We start from the raw sequence: 18334 nt of genomic DNA, 5'->3' as shown, positions 1-18334 counted from the left end.
TACTTCATCTATTGAAGACTCAAAGCATGAAAGAGACATATATTCTTGTTTTGCAAATATGGAAAATAAGACCAAAGGCTGCAGCACATATATATATGGTCTTCACAGATCTGAATATCAAAAGGAACAAGAGCCTTCAAAGACAATCTAATCCAATTCATTCATATTACAGATAAAAAAAACTGAAGTCCACTTGAAGTAGAGATAAAAAAAAATATATTAAAAAAAAAAGAAGTAAAAAACTATGGGGATGGAATATTGCATAGCTTTGCAAACTGAGGCAAACAGGGTTCAGGGATTTTTCCAGGTCACACATCTAGTAAGTATCTCTGGCCAGATTGGAAATTGGGAAGATGAATCTTTCCAGCTTTAGGCCTGGCATTCTAGTCATTGTGGCATTCTAGTCATTGTGCCACCTTGTTATTCCAGCAGGATAGTACAGAGACATATTTTTTCCATAGATGGTAGGGCCTTAGGACAAATCACATTGTGGAGCTTCTCCTTTCAACTCAACAGAAATAAATGCCAGAATATTAATATTACCTGGTTCAATCTTTCACTTTAAAAATTGTTTTTTGGAAAGTCACTAAAGTGTCAGAAAGTATTAAGGATCAAAGCAAGGCCTTGAATGGCATTGTAGAAAGTGCCCATGTTCTCACATCAGAGGAATAGGGCTCAAATCTCACCTGAGTGACTTTGGGCAAAACACAAATCTCATTTGTAAAATGAAGACGTTGGACCAGATTTCTCTGAGGTCCCACCCAACTCTAGATCTATGATTTTTCAGCTTGAAATCCATTCCTCTCTTTTCACTACCACTTGCTGGAGAAAACTCCTTCACAGTTTTTTCTCTCCCAGAGAACAACAAAGGAACCCTGCCCCCTATCTTTGCCTTGCCTTGCTCTTGGGATGAACATACCCACAAATTTCAAAAAGATTCCTCTGACTGAATACACTCTATATGATTTTGTTTATTTAAAGAACTGAAGTATAGAAATATCATCATCATCATCATCATCATCATCACTATCATTACAATAACAAATTGTAGTTTATTAAGGAATTTGCTTCTTTCCTATTGTATGAAGTATAAATATTACCTATGTTTTCCTATATTGCCTATATTCCTATAGTCTTTTCTTGATAGAAGATCCTTTTATCCATAAAGTCCCATCCTTTAGTCAATTTTTTCTGGTAAATCTATTTTAATGAAGTATCAAAGGGCAGTCAGGTTCACTTCTTTACTTTTCTCACTGGATATTTCATCCCACCTATTCTCCAGCTGAAATCCCCTTAATAATATTCCTGGAAGGGCGTTATTTAGCTTTTGCTTCAGACTTCCAGGGATTGGGGACTTACTACATCCCTAGAGGTGGCCTTTTGTAATTTAAGGCATTTCTAATTTGTAGGCAGTTTTTCTTTATGAGCTAAAAACTTCATTCTTCAGCCTTGCACCCATGGCTTAACCTAGTCACCAAGCTGTTACCTTCATGGATTCCAAAGCTTTTTCATAAAAAGAGTCTAATACCTACCACTGAAAGTCAGTCTACATTGCCTGTAGAAGCTCCCAAGGGATCTGAATGAAGTGATAGAATAAAGAAATGATCCTATTTGTCATCTTCCAAGGTATCAAAGGGAAAGTGATTTATATTTGTAATGATGCTTTAGACACAAGAAACAATTAACTAAAAGGAAAAGGATATTTAAGTTTCTTTGCTTAAAATCTAATTATCTAAAACAGATAAATATGTGGAATTTATATATCCATATATATTTGTATCAATTCCCTATATTTATATCACTTATCATTGTTTCATAAATGTTTAACTGAAATGAACAGACTTACCATGATCTGGATTTCTCTCTTGCACACTTGGAGGTCATGTTCATTGTTGACAAACATGCGTTTGAGGGCACACTTCATCCCATTGCTTGTTCTCACCAGGAAGACAATGGCAAATCCCCCTAGGAAAGAAACAGACAGTCTTTTCAAAGGCCCAACCTGGCCACAGCTAAGTTAGGTTCAACTGTAGTGTTTTACTAGATCTACAATATTAAGACTGATTTAAGGGTCAGGACAAGTCAACTCAGATTTCTCTGAAGATCCTGGTTGGATTAGGTAGTAGGAGAGAGGATTCCTTGCATCTCCTATGCACAGTGAAACGTACTAAATAAAGTTAGAAAAACATGAGAAAATAGCAAGGACAGGGTAAGAAATCAATCACTGATCTGAAACATTTTTTAAGAACCTACAGTACACTCAGAGTTAGGTACTGGGGAATTTAAGTAGAACGAATCAACAAACAAAAAGTGAAAAATACTCCACTTTCACTTAAAAAGCAGACTAGTCATCCACATTATTGGCAATAAAGTCAACATAGGAAGTTTTGTTAAAGCTGAGGTATTTTCTACTTAGCCAAACCCACCTAATTGTTGATACAATAAGGATCCAAGATGCTCTGTTTTGAAGAAGGTTAGGGAAGGGAAGGATCAAGTTTAACTCTTCCCCTAAAAAGTACAAGGCTCGAATGGCTCACAGTTATGGGACACAAACTCCCATATTACCTATGTGTACTTGTGTGGTTACTTCATTCAAGACTCAAGAATAGCCCAATTACTAAATCGTAACAGAGCAATCCCCCAAAAATAAAAATTGGAGGAAACCAAATTAAATGACTTACAGACAAATATTTTTGGCATTCCAATGACAAATTGTTTTGCCTGACTATGCACATTTGTTAAAAGGGTTTTTATTTTGTTCTGTTTTGGAAGAGGATGGTGGTGATAATGAAACTTGGGAGGGAAAGAAAACAAATGCTTGTTAATTGAAAAGAAATAAAATTTAATTAAAGGGAGGGTAAGTCATTTAACCTTTGAACCTCAATTTTCTCATCTATAATATGAGGAGTTTTGACTAATATGAAAGGTTTTGAAGATCTCTGAGATCTCTTTCCATTCTAGATATCTAAGATATCTTAAAGGTGAGATTCGTCACATAATTACATATTTGTAATATATAGAACAAATGCAAAAACAAAAGCAAGGTGGTTAAATACAAAGTTTTTTAAGGAGAATGCTAGCAATTGGAGTTATCAGAAAAGTTTTCGGTGTAAAAGGTGGTAAATGAGCTGTAGCATTTAGAATGAGGCAAATAGAAGAGATCTGGTACCCAAAATTCAGAAGTAATTGAATATAGTACTTAACAAACTAGAGGGCACCAACTATTTGGATAAAGTATTCAACAAAAACTAGCAAAGAATCTGGGATAGATTAGGCTTAGAGCAACATCTTATACCATATATCACAATGAGCTCCAACTGCATACAACAGCCATAAACTAATTAGCCAGGCAGGGAAGGGGATTACTCTTCACAATTATGGTTAAGAGAAGGATTCTTGATCAAACAAGGGGAAAAAAGTCTCACAAAAGATGGAATGAACAATTTTGATTACATGTAGATGCTTACTATGAGCCTTCAACTAAAAACACTTATTCATTTATATAATGCTCTGGACAAGCCATTTAACCTCAGTTTTCTCATCTGTAAAATGAACTGAAGGACGAAATTGCAAACCATTCCAGTAAATCTGCCAAGAAAACCACAAATAGGCTCAGGATGAGTCAAACATGATCAAATAACAACTAAAATCATCCACAGTACATTAAATAAAAAAGAAAAATGAAGATGTTGACCCCAGAGCCATTTCTATCTAAGCTCCAATCAAAAAGATGAGAACAATAATAATAAATGTTTATGTAGTCCATTAAGATTTGTAAACTGCTTTAATGCTCACAACATTCCTACCAGATAGGCAATCTTGGTCTCATTATTCGTCCCCATTTACAGACAAGAAAACTCAAATCTTATAGAAATTAAATAACTTGCCTAGGATCTTACAAATAGTTCCAGAGACTGAATTTACAGCAGCTCGGTGGCCCAGTGGATAGTGCTAGGCCTGAAGTCAGGAAGACTCATTTTTCTATGATGGTGGGAAATGAAGTGATTTCATTCTGCCTCAGTTTCTTGAATACTACTCAAGAAAAGGAGATTACTACTGACTGCAACCAGTGACTGAGAAATTGAAAGACATCTATGAAACAAAATGAACAGGCAGAAGTGAAAAAAGTAACAGGAAAGTTTGGAATTTTTCTGGCAAGGATATTATTGAATGGTTTCTACTAGTTGAAGTTATTATTTGCACTGGGGACAATTAGAACATGAACAAGAGTCAGCTAATTACTGGCTAAATACCTGAGAGAGCAGAAGAGGAAGTATAAAAGAAAAGTGCTTTATGAAAGTAAGAACTCTTGAATCCATGACAACAGGGCCCCCAAAGACAAAGCATATTCATGGAAGCTTGCCACAATACTTCCCAAGAGGAATAGTCACAGGAGACACAAGTAATGGAGGCTCTTAATGTCTGTAGGTATGTTGAGTGGGAACATTCACCATTTTAGTGACTTGCAAAGCAATCTACAAATTACACTCCTTGAAAGAGAAGATGATCAGTTGTGCCTCTGCTTTCCAACTTACTAGAAAGAGTAGAATATTCCTCTGCAGGGCAGAAGCAAAAAGAGAGATCATGCTTTAGTGGAAAAAGTATTAGAAGACCTGAATTCAAATCCCACCTCTTAAATTTACCAATTGCAAAACTTTGGACCTTAGTTTCCTCATTTGTAAAATGTGGGGGAATCTCTAAGGTTCCTTCCAGCTTAGATCCACTGATCCCATGAAAAAAAGAACAAGGCAGAATCAGTTTCTAATGAAACAGAGAGGAATTCAAATCAGAATTATTTAGGATTGCCAAAAAGTTAGAAAGTAGAATAAAGTTATAATAAAAGAGGGAAGAAAATGAAAGACATCTGGAGCATCTAAAAACATCGTACAAAGTTCTTTACAAAAAGGATGGTTCTGGACCTTCTGAAAAGTCAGGGGCTTTCCCTTTCCCCATGAAAGGATAAAAGAACTTTACAAATGTCACCAGAATCTGTCATTGGTTCAATGGAAAAGAAAAGATACTTTTGGGGTTGGAGGAAGGGGAATGGAAGCAGTCATGTGTCTTCCTATGTATGTATTCAAGATGGGATGGAGATGGGATGGAGATGGGATGGAGAACCCTCTGAGAGCTCTTAGTCAAACCTAAGGCCTACCATTCACTATGATGATCCATTTTTGAACTGATAATATTGCCAGGAATAATTTGGAAAGAATCTCTAAGGATTATGAATGGTTGGTCAAAAAGTTAAACTAAGATGTCTCACAGATGGCATTTTCAACAGAGATACCAATGGAAGGGGAAAGAATGGATGTTATAGGAAGGAAACAGTTAAATTGATCCAACCATTCTGGAGAACAACATGGAACTATGCCCAAAGGGCTATCAAACTCTGCATACCCTTTGATCCAACAGTGTCTCTATAGGTCCTGCATCCCAAAGGGATCATAAAGGAAGGAAAAGGACCTATATGTGCAAAAATATTCGTGGCATCCCTTTTTTGTAATGGCAAGGAACTGGAAACTGAGTGGATGCCCCTCAATTGGACAATGGCTGAACGAGTTATGGTATATGAATGTCATGGAGTATTATTGTTCTGTAAGAAATAATGAGCAGGATGATTTCAGAAAGGCCTGGAGAGACTTACATGAGCTGCTGCTGAGTGAAGTGAGTAGAACCAAGAGAACATTGTATACATCAATAAAAAGATTATATGATGACATAAAATTTTAATGTTTGGCCTCTTTTCTTTTCGTTAAAGCTTTTTATTTACAAAACATATGCATGGGTAATTTTTCAACATTGACCTTGCAAAGCCTTCTGTTTCAAATTATCCTCTTCTTCCTCTCTATCCCCTCCCCTAGATGGCAGATAGTCCAATACATATTAAATATGTTAAAATATATGTTAAATCTAATATATGTATACATATTTATACAGTTATCTTGCTGCACAAGAAAAATCAGATCAAGAAGAAAAAAAAAAAAAGAAAACAAAATGCAAGCAAACAACAACAGAAAGATTAAGAATGTTATATTGTGGTCCACACTCAGCTCCCACAATTCTCTCTTTAGGTGTAAACAACTCTCTTCATTACTGAACAACTAGAATTGATTTGGTTCATCTCATTGTGGAAGAGAACCATGTCCATCAGAATTGATCATCATATAATCTTGTTGTTGCTGTGTACAGTGATGTCCTAGTTCTACTCATTTACTCAGCATCAGTTCATGTGAATCTCTCCAGGCCTTTCTGAAATCATCCTGTTGGTTGTTTCTTATAGAACAATAATATTCCATAACATTCATATACCACAATTTACTCAACCATTCTCCAATTGATAGGCATCCATTCATTTTTCCAGTTTCTAGCCACTACAAACAGGGCTGCCACAAACATTTTGGCACATACAGGTCCCTTTCCCTTCTTTATGATCTCTTTGGGATATAAGCCCAGTAGTAGCACTGATGGATCAAAGGGTGTGCACAGTTTGATAACTTTTTGAACATGGTTCCAAATTGCTCTCCAGAATGGAGAATGTGTTCACAGTTCCACCAACAATGTATCAGTTGGACAGTTTTTTCAACAGCGAGATAATTCAGGCTAGTTCCAATGATCTTGTGATGAAGAGGAGCCAGAAGGAGGACTGTGGGGACTGAGTGTGAATCATAGCATAGTATTTCCACTTTGTTGGATCATAACATAGTAGTTTTTACTTTGTTCGCTGTTGTTTGCTTGCATTTTGTTTTCTTTCTCATTTTTTTAACCCTTTTAATCTGATTTTTCTTGTACAGCATGATAACTATGGAAATATGTATAGAAGAACTGCATGTGTTTAACATATATTGTATTACTTGCTTCTAGACAAGGGGATGGGGAAAGAACGGGAGAAAAAAATTTGGAACAAAAGGTTTTGCAAGGATGACTATTGAAAGCTATGTGTATGTTTTGAAAATAAGAAGCTTTAAATAAACAAAAAGACAAAAATAATTAAAACAAACCAAAAAAAGGAAGTGAACAGTTGTATAAGATAATGATGTCAAAGACTGGAACGTAGCATTCTGGAACAATGAAGGATTTTTAGAACAAAGAACATCAAGGCCTGGGAGGAATTTGTTTCCTTGAAGACTGGCTGATCATATTAAATTAAAAAGAAATGGGGAAGAAGGAAAGTGCCCAAATCCAACAAGTATGAAATTCAACAACACTAGAGGTCCTCAGTTATCCATAGGAAGCAAAAAGTGGGTAAAAGGCGCTGAAACCATACTCCTAGATTCAGATGTCTGAGCACCATTGAAAGGGAGATGAGTATAGCACTGTCTATAGTGACCAATTAATATGAGATTCTCTGATTTTCAGATTCTCAAATCACCACTGGACATCTCTAAGCCATTTTGCCCAATATGTCCAAACTCATCTTTTCCCCTCACAGAACACTTGCCTCTTTTCTAAATTTCACAATTTTTATAGGCAGCACCAATAGGTTACCAAAAATCCAAATACCTGATTTCAGAGTTATCTTTTGATTTTTCAGAGTCTCTCCAACCCCACATCCAATCAGTGGATTTTGCCTCTCTACCATGTCTAGCCTCTGCCCTCTCCTTTCTATAGCCATTTTATTCATCCTGTTTCAGGCCCTCTTTACTTTTTAGCTGGACTATATATATATATATATATATATATAGTCTCGCTCCGTCCAAGATTTCCCCTCCCCAATTCAGTTATCAATCCAATTTTTTATGAGAGACAATCGATGATTTGCCCAGGATCACACCCCTAAGTAGTGAGACCACATTTGAACTCAGGTCCTCTGACTGTTCAGCACCAGGGATGGTGCTCTATCCACTGCACCAACTAGCTGTCCCCATATCAATCCAATTTTTCAGAGCTACTTTTTTTTAAATACATAAGACCGATCATATCATTCCATAGCTCAAGACTTTTAAGTGGCTTCCCAATGCCTACCATATAAAATATCAACTCTTTTTTTTTTCTTTTTTTTTTTTGGGGGGGGGGAGAGGAGGGCTGAGGCAATTGGGGTTTTAAGTGACTTGCTCAGGGTCACACAGCCAGGACGTGTTAAATGTCTGAGGTCACATTCGAACTCAGGTCCTCCTGACTTCAGGGCTGATGCTCTATCCATTGCACCATCTAGCTGCCCCTTAAAACATCAACTCTAATCAGCATTCCAGGCCCCCTCCACAAACATACTTTTTCAAGCTTATTTCCCCTTATTTCCCTCTTTCTATATTTCAGGCCAACTAATACTAATATTTTGCTGCCGTTTGCCAGTTTTATGTCTTTGCATACACAATGTCATTACCCACACCTAAAATAGATTCCATATGAATTTCTTCTAATTAATATCCTTTTCCTTCTTCAAGGATCAGGTCATGAAGCCTTCCCTAATAACTCTAGTTATAAATAATTTCATCATCTTCAAATCACTCAAGTCTCTTTATTTGGAGCTCTACTATAACAAAATAAAATAATATGGCACTATAAAGTTAATAAAGTTCTTCCACATAAAAAAATCCTCAATCATATTATTTTTATACTATACTTTTTAATGTTTTTTTTTTAAATTTGCTTTTCAAACCTGCTAATTGCCTAAAAGCTTCATGAGGGCAGGAACTATATCAGGTTTTATCTTAGTGTATCTGGCAAAGTACTTTATATATTATTATAGATATATAATAAAAATCAATTAATTAATTACTATCTAAAATATGTTAATAAAATTTTTGTTGTGAATATTTATAATATATTAATTTTTATTTCAAAGTTGAAATGAATATATTTAACATATTAGAATGATTATATTTAATATCATCATTCTATTTACATGAGTTGAGGTAAAAAAGAAATGGGGGCCCAAAAGTTAAGTATTATGCCATTTTTAATGGTCACCAGCCAACATGTAGTTAAATAAAAACTAGAACCCAAGTCTCTCAATTTCCAGTTCAGTGCTTCTTATCATGAATGCCAAGTCTATATTTTTAATCAATGACACAAAACAATGCACTCCAAAAAAACTAACATCAACAAGCATTTATTAAATGTCTAGATGATATCTTTATATGCATATCCTTATATACATACATGTACACACACATTCATGCATATATAGCTTTATATACATACATGTACCACATATGTCCTCATACACATGCACATATATACATGTTTATTAATATATATTTTAGACTACTGGGGGAAAGATGCATATGTTATAATAAGAGAAATACTTATTTATCTCATTAAAATGATGACACTGAAGTGGTAAAACATGAAATTCAAGTATACAAATGATCACTATCAATTTCCATGCATTTTTGACAGTGATATATACGCATTCATGTTTCTAGTTTTTCTTTCTACCTTTGATTATTAAATCAATGAATATTTAGTAAGCACTTACTATGTACCAAGGCAATAAGGCCTTTCAAGGACAAAAACATAACATCCCTGCCTCAAAGAGAAGTACACATAAATGTACATAAAATAAAAATAACAAGTAGGAGATAATTGGGGGGAGGGGTATATGAAGGAGAAGTACCTTCAATGAATAGAGAGAGGAGGAAGATTCAGGAAAGATCTCACTATCCGGATAACTTCAGTCTTAAATTTGTCATTCAAAAATACAGTAGTTTGCCATTTACTTGTAACTCCAGTTCTTTTACAAATGAGGAAATTGAGGTGAAAGGGCTAAGTATGACTAGCCCAAGTCACTCACCTAGTAAGTATCTGAGGCCACAGTTGAATTCAGGAAAATGAGTCATATGAGATATAAGTCTATGACTCTTAAGAACTATGGCTCTACTTAGCGGTTTCCATAACTTACCCCTAAAATTTCTTTCCCTTCCCTTTTCTTCTTTTTAAGTCTAATTCAAATACTAACTCATATATACATACATATACATATATATAAACCTTTCCATTTTTCAGAATGCAGGCGACACATAGCACTTGCTTGTATCCCTATTTAAATGTATTTATCATGTATTGTTGTGTACCAAATTATAAGCTCAATTACAGGAGAGATTGTGTCTTGGTTAAACTTTGTGTCACCTCCACTGACCAAGATATGTGATAATGTTGGTTCAAATTCATGTCTCTTTGGGCAATATTTTCTTTGGCAATGATAATTTTAAATAATAGGCTCAGAAACCTGTTATACTATTTAAACATAGGTTACAATTTCAACATATTGAATTTTGACACATTTCAATTAATGCAATCTAATAGCCTATTCCTAATATTAAGTGTAATTGTAATGGGCCAGAACTCTGGAGAAATTTAGTTGAAGCAAGAATTCTTACAACAAGGTGTTAACCACCTGTCAGATTGGCTAGAATGACAGGGAAAGATAATGGGGAATGTTGGAGGGGATGTGGGAAAACAGGGACACTGATACATTGTTGGTGGAACTGTGAACACATCCAGCCATTCTGGAGAGCAATTTGGAACTATGCTCAAAAAGTTATCAAACTGTGCATACCCTTTGATCCAGCAGTGTTTCTACTGGGCTTATACCCCAAAAAGATACTAAAGAAAGGAAAGGGACCTGTATGTGCCAAAATGTTTGTGGCAGCCCTGTTTGTAGTGGCTAGAAGCTGGAAATGAAAGGATGTCCATCAATTGGAGAATGGTTGAGTAAATTGTGGTATATGAATGTTATGGAATATTATTGTTCTGTAAGGAATGACCAGCAGGATGAATACAGAGAGGACTGGCGAGACTTACATGAACTGATGCTGAGTGAAATGAGCAGAACCAGGAGATCATTATATACCTCAACAACGATACTGTTAGAGGATGTATTCTGATGGAAGTGGATCTCTTAGATAAAGAGAGCCTTAATTGATCAAGGATGGACAGAAGCAGCTACACCCAGAGAAAGAACACTGGGAAATGAATATAAACTGCTTGCATTTTTGTTTTTCTTCCCGGGTTATTTATACCTTCTGAATTCAATTCTCCCTGTGCAACAAGAAAACTGTTCGGTTCTGCACACATATGTTGTATCTAGGACAATAAAGAAAATATTGCCCAAAGAGACATGAATTTGAACCAACATCACCACATATCTTGGGCAGTGGAGGTGACACAAAGTTTACATTCAACATGTAAAGGACTGCTTGCCATCTGGGGGAAGGGTGGAGGGAGGGAGGGGAAAAATCGGAACAGAAGTGAGTGCAAGGGATAATGCTGTAAAAAATTACCCTGGCATGCGTTCTATCAATAAAAAGTTATTAAAAAAAAAAAAAAACAAGGTGTTAACTCAGTGGAATTGATAAGACAATGGTTATCTAGTTTAGCATGGTGATCAATAGCTTTCTAGTTCAATATGATTGATTTAATCTTACAACAAATAATGGTTCCCTAGTAATATAATAATTGGCTTATACTCAGTATGATGAATTGATTTAATTGTAATAGAGTATATAAACTGAGGACAAACTCAGCCACAGAAAAGAAGATTTGACCAGCCTCATAGTGGCTCTCCTGCCTTCATCACTTCTCCACTAAGACCAAGGCCTTGGACTGGTCCCGAGATCCTCCAGAAAGCTAGTCTGGACACTATATTTTAATCATCTCAGTGTGGGGGCTCTAGAAAGCAATGGTACATTGTGTCACCCCAACTTAGGGGCTCTAGAAAGCAAGACATTACATTTGGATGTGCAGACTGCTAACACAGACTGGGAGACTGAAGAGACAATAAAGACTTTGGACTTTATCCCTGACTATTCTCGTGGTGATTATTCTGCTGAGACCAAGGCTGGTCCAAAGGCCCTCCAGAAAGCTAGTCAGAACATTCCATGTAGTCAAACAGTAAAAAGGCATAAATTATCATTTTAGCTAGTCAGAATCATATAAATATACAAACAGTTATATAATTTGTTAGCATTTCATATATTTATTTCAATTCAATGGTATTTTAATTTCACAAAGTTTTAGAATATTTAAGTTATAGAGGACCTTAAAAAAAATCATCCAGTAAAATGTTCTCATATTATTGATGAAGAAGTTGAGAGTAATAATCACCTAGCTAACCCACAATTCTGATCTTCTACCTCTCAAAATCTTTTCCAAAGCATGTTGTAGAAAGGGAATTTCACAACATCCCTTAATATGACAAAATAGATTTTCTAATTTAGAGGATTAGGAATCACGATCTGTGACTGATAATTTTCCTGACCTAGAATTGAAATGGCAGGTCCTATGGAGGTGGGATTATAGCTCTTTTGAAATTATTTCTAAAATTTGAAGTAAAATATATAATAACACTGGGTCTTTTTTTCAGTCTTGTTCTACTCTTCATGATCCTATTTTTTCTTAGCAGAGCAGTTCTCCAGCTCTTTTTAGAGATGAGTAAACTAAGGCAAATAAGGTTAAGTGACTTGTTCAGGTCACACAATCAATAAATATCTGAGATTGGATTTGAACTCAGGAAGATAAATCTCCCTGACTTCAGGCCAAGAGAACTAATCACTATCTGATCAGCTGAGGTTAAAACCAGCTTCTAATACTATCTTGATACTTTCACTGGCAAGTTAGATAAGTACAAGTAACTTAAAAAGGACAAAAGTTCATAAGATTTAAACAGAGAGAATTGTGGGTTTTAAAATCCAATTCTGTCTTTCTCAATACCAAAATGATCTTGGGCCAATGACTTTCCCTTTATTTCTTCATCTATAAAATGAGATCTAGACTAAACTTCTTTCCAGCTCTGAAGCTATAGGATCCTAGGACCTCTTCCTATGATTTGTTTTTGTAAGTCAAATACACCATCTAATAAAAAATTTTTTCTGGAATTTCCACCATTACTATAAAGTAAGTCTAGTGGCTCAGGGCTGTGTTTCTGAGATAGGACCTATAAGTGAGCTGATATGTCAAATGCCATTTGACATATGGATGACAATAGAATTAAAATCATTCTCCAGTGAAATAAATCTTTGTAAACTCTCAAGATTATTAAAGCACTGATTATTTGTGGGGGAGAAAAGTAACCTTGATGTTTAGTTGTTTCAAGTAATATAAGTTCAGAATAATATTAGTTAAGAATATGATTTACATACCAAATTCTTGCTTTATACTGGGAATAAATAGGTCTGAAAAAATGGGAATCTAATACAATATTCACTTCTTGTCTGTCTTTTTTCCTGCTAACTAATATTTTTTTTCAAAACTAGCTTAATAAACTTCAAAATACCTTTGTAGGTAAATGAAATTTTTTTTTAAAAAACCATACATATATGTATGTATTTTTGTATGTATGTATGTATGTATACACACACACACACACATTGACCATTACCCCATCCACGTGAATACGTTCTATCTTCAGTTTTCATAACATTACTTCATTCTGGTTTTCTTCCCACATTAGATTGCTTCATCATGCTGCCCCTTTTCTGAGACAACATCCCCCCCCCCCCAATAGTATTTTATTTTTCCAAAACTATAAAGCCAGTTTTCAACATTCATTTTTGTAATACTTTGTATTCCAAATTTTTCTACCTCCTCTTTCCCTAATTCTCCTTCTCCCTAAGACAAGCAAGCAATCTGATATAGGTTAAATATATGCAATCCTTTTAAACAAATATTTTTTGTCATTGTGCCAAAAAAAAAAAAAAAATCAGACCAAAAAGAGGAAAAAAAAAACAAAAGAAAACAAAAAAAGTAAAAATACTATCCTTTGATCCATATCCAGTCTTCACAGTTCTCTCTGGTTGCAATTGGCATTTTCCACCCCAAGTCTGCTGGAATTGCCTTGAACCATCACATTGTTGAGAAGAAGCAAGTCCATCATAGTTGATAATCACATGGGGCAAATTCTCATCTTGCTCTCCTCCCCAAATATATTCCCCAAACATACTACAAGGGCCCTATTCCACATCTTTTTTCCCTCTCTACCCTCTGAGTGATTTCAACAGCCTCCATGGATTGGATCATCATTCTATATGATAGATGATTGACTAAGCTATCATCTCTCAAGATCTCCAGTCTCATACCATCAACTACCTGTTTGGATACCTGCATCTGCACTCACTATAGGCATCTCAAATTCAATCTGTCTAAAACAGAACTGGTTATTCTTCCCCCACCCCCCAACTAAACTTGTCCCTCCACCAAACTTCCCGTTTTCTCGAGGGCACCAGTATCTTTCCAGTAATCACATTCAGAATCCCCTAGTGCTCCTCAACTCTTATTAATCAAGTGAACAGAATATGAATCCAGGTGTACTGACACACCCTGAAGGAGCATTCCTACTGGCCCTCCCTTGGAGGAGAAGAGGTGTGCCACATAGCATACTGACACATCCAGTGTGTGGGGAGGAGAGCAGCCTTACTCTCTGCAAGGCTATGATTAAAATGAAATGAGGCATGTTGCAAGGAGACTAAGTTATACTACACTATCAAGAATATTCTCACCTTTAATTTTCTTTCCTTCCACTCCCCTCTATTACTTTACAATCTAAACATAGTAAGTAATGTTCTTGTTACACACCATTCCATCCCTAGCTCCATATCTTTGCACTGATTGTGACTCATATCTAGAATGTTCTTCCTGCTACCTCTTGCCTCTTTTTTTTTTCCCTCTTGCTTTTTTAATTGCATGTCCAATTCATTGATCTTTTCTTTCTCTATTTTATTTCAAGTAAGCATCTAGAGATATAGAATTTCCCTAAGAACTGCTTTGGCTGCATCCCATAAATTTTGGCATATTGTCTCATTATTGTCATTCTTTTGGATGAAATTACTGATTGTTTCTATGGTTTATTGTTTCACCCACTCATTTTTTAGGATTAAATTATTAAGTTCCTAATTAATTTTTGTTCTATTTTCCTTTGGCCCTTTATTACATTATATTTTTATTGCATCATCATCTGAAAAGGGTGCATTTACTATTTCTGCTTTTCTGCATTTGATTAAGGTTTTTATGCCCTAATACAAGGTCAATTTTTGTGTAGATTCCATGGACTACTCAGAAAAAAATATATTCCTTTCTGTTCCCATTCAATTTTCTAACTTTTCTAAAATTCTATTTACTTCTAGTTAAAGAAGTTAATCTTTCTTGTTTATTTTGTGATTCAATTTATCTAGTTCTGATAGAGCAAGATTGAGATCCCCCCAACTAATATAGCTTTGATATCTATTTCTTCTTGCAACTCTCTTAACTTCTTTTAGGAATTTGGAGGCTATACCATCTTGGTGCGTATATGTTTAATACTGATATTATTTCATTCTCTACTCTTTAAAAAGATGTAATTTCCTTCCTTATCTGCATTTACTCTTTCTGTGTTTCTGGCTTTGATTTTGAAATTTTTATACCCTTAATACATGGTCAATTTTTGTGTAGATGCCATGTACTGCTGAGAAAAGGTATATTGCTTTCTATCTTCATTCAATTTTCTCCAAAGGTGTATCATGCCTAATTTTTCTAAAATTTTATTCATCTCCCTACTTTCTTTCACTTATTTTGTGGTTATTTATCTAGTTCTGATAGAGGGAAGTTGAAATCCTCCATTAGTATGAAATAGAGATAATTCTTCTTGAGACTTACCTAACTTTTTTAAATTTGAATTTGGATGTTATACCTCTTGGTGCATGTGTTTAGTACTGATATTATTTCATTATCTATGGTATCCTTTAGTAAGATGTCATTTCTTTCTTTATCTCTTTTAATTAGATCTATTTTTGCTTTTGCTTGATCTGAGATCAGGACTGCTACCCCTGTTTTTTTTGTTGTTGTTGTTGTTTTTTTTTTTTTACTTCAGCTAAAGCATAATAGAATCTGCTTCAGCCTTTTACTTTTATGACATATGTATCTCTCTGCTTCAAATGTGTTTATTGTAAATGACATATTGAAAGATTCTGGCTTTTAATACAGTCTGCTATCTGCTTCCATTTTATGGGAGAATTCATCCCATTCACATTCACAGTTAAAATTACTAACTCTTGTGTTTCCCATCATCCTATTTTTCCCAAGTTTTACTTTTCTCTCTTCTTTCCCCCTTTCCCTCCTCATCCATGTTTTGCTTCTGTCTACTATCTCTCTCCATCAGAAGCCTTCCTTATGCATATGCTGTATGGCCCATTAGTATGTATGTTCCTCTCTTAATGTTTGTCTGGATATATATTTCTCAAAATTTTTCCCTTTTTAAACCTTAGGACAAATTCCACAAAAATTTTCATTTAGAAACTAATTATTAAAAAGGTTAAAGAACCACAGTCAGCCAGACATTTTGGGAACTGAGACTAGAATTCTTATCTCTTCACTCAGTCTAGTGGTTTGTCCTCTCTAGCTCTCTCCATTCAGGTGCTAGGCAGAGACACAACTCTTTGCCTTCACTGAAGCACAAAGAGACCTACACAACTATTTAAGTAATTTGATGGTAGTTGCTCTTTTTTTTTTCAAGACCCCTCTCCCACTGAGTGAAGGGGGGCAAATGATCTACTGGGAGTAAAATTTGAAAAATTGACTAGTGGGTTTTTTTCACTGTATGATAAAGGATGTCAATCTACATTTGTATAGTCCTTTCCAGTTCTAACCAACTGACTCTATGACTAATTCTAAAATGCCACCCAAAATCAAAACAATAAAGGCAACAACAACAACCACCATTATGACACTTAAGGTTCAGAATTGCCTTGGCAGAAAGTTGGCCTAGGAACAAGCTACCACAGAACCAAGCTGCTCAAATGCTTTCTGAATTATGCTAGTGAGAAAACTGGGAGGCAGAACTGATTTGATTTTCCATTTTGCATGGAAAGTGTATGTGTTAGAAGTTTTGGGAGGGAAGGATGGGAAGAAAAAAACTCCCCAAACTCCAAATTTAGGATTTGAATAGTAATTTGACTAGAGATGAGATATCACTGGGCTGCTGGAAAAGAAAAACAACCAAAATGATTGGAAACACCTGGAGCAACCAGGGAAGGAAATTCTCACCAGCCCAGAGCAGTGATTGCAAGCTTTGTTGTCAAAGGAGCTTTTGTGACAGTTCCCTGACACATGGATTCTTCTTGGAGCATTTTGAATGCCAAAATGTCTTGTTTTCTTCAGTTTCCTTATCCCATTGGGGAAATATAAATTGCTTCCCTCTCCATCACAAGAATCCCCAACCCTCAGCTCACAATTTTACATGGCTCTCCTCGTTTTCTAAGTAGAAGAAAGACTTGAAGCTACAGGAGTCAGAGATTTATCAGTTTAATTCAATTCAATTCAGCAAACATTTAATTATGTGCCTGCAATGCAGAAGGCATCACATTCAGGATTTGGGATATAAACATGAAAAATCACAGTCTCTAGCAGGAGTGATCCCACAGAACTGGCTCTCTGGGGGTGGATATGCCCACTGGTCTCCCCCTCAGAAATAAGTCCTTCATTTTTCTAAGATGACACAACTCCCTATCGGTCCTCATGCATTTCCATGACCAGGAATTGCATCAGAGAAGACTATCCACTAAAGGAGGAGAGGGCAGACTTATGAAAAACCCTCCCCCCTTCAATATCCTATAACCTAGAGGAAAATTCCAACCCCTTCCCTTCTCAGCTTTTTCAACCAGTCAAATGGTACAGTGGATAGAGCATAGCTCCTAAAGTAAAAAAGACCAAGTTCAAATCCAGACTCAGATACTTACTAGCTGTGTGATGCTAAACAAGTCACTTCACCCTGTTTGCCTTGACTTCCTCATGTGTAAAATGATCTGGAAATGGAATTGGCAAATCATTCCAGTATCTTTGCCAAGAAAACCCCAAGTGGGGTCAGGAAAAATTGAAAACGACTGAAATAAACTAAATTTCATTTTTATCCTCACAACAACCTAATAGTAGGTATTATTATTACTGTTTCACAAGTTAAAAAACTCCAGGGCACACACTCAGGTCTTCCTAATACATTCCCGTATCCACTGAATCACTCAGCTGCCTCGTTAAGCATCAGAAAAAGACACAGGGCACCAACCCCCAGTCATTTGGGTTAAAAAAAAACCCAAATCATCTTTGGTTCTTTCCTCTTTTGGAATCTTCCCTGCATCTAACCAGTTAACAACTCCAGGCAGTTTTATTATGTCATCTCTCCCTTTAGATTAGTCTAATATTTAAACAGGTCACCATGTCTCTAGTCTATTCCCCTCTCCACTCCATATTTCATATTTCCTGAAAAATTTCTATAATATAGGATCAAGATATACCTTTAATCAAAAACCTGCCCTATTGCCTTTCAAATGACCGCTGGATTCTGGCATTCAGAGTCAATTGTCATGTGGTTCCAGTCTACTAGTCCAATCTCATCTCATATGACTTCCCTCTTCACATGAGTCCATTTGCA

At 35.6% G+C, this 18334-nt stretch overlaps 1 protein-coding gene across 5 annotated transcripts in view; it reads right to left on the bottom strand.

The window, feature by feature from the left end:
• The window catches only part of AAK1 (AP2 associated kinase 1), a 227973-nt gene that overhangs the window by 119515 nt on the left and 90124 nt on the right, over window positions 1–18334 (bottom strand). For all 5 annotated transcript variants that reach the window (XM_051975435.1, XM_051975436.1, XM_051975433.1 and 2 more), the window contains exon 3: window positions 1847–1965. In XM_051975435.1, coding sequence (XP_051831395.1) covers window positions 1847–1965 — 119 coding nt within the window. The remainder of the gene's footprint in view (window positions 1–1846; window positions 1966–18334) is intronic.

This window comes from Antechinus flavipes, chromosome 2 (genome assembly GCF_016432865.1).
Source record: "Antechinus flavipes isolate AdamAnt ecotype Samford, QLD, Australia chromosome 2, AdamAnt_v2, whole genome shotgun sequence".
Lineage (NCBI taxonomy): Eukaryota > Metazoa > Chordata > Mammalia > Dasyuromorphia > Dasyuridae > Antechinus > Antechinus flavipes.
Note: the sequence above shows the minus strand (reverse complement) of the source record. Positions and strands in the feature narration are given on the sequence as shown.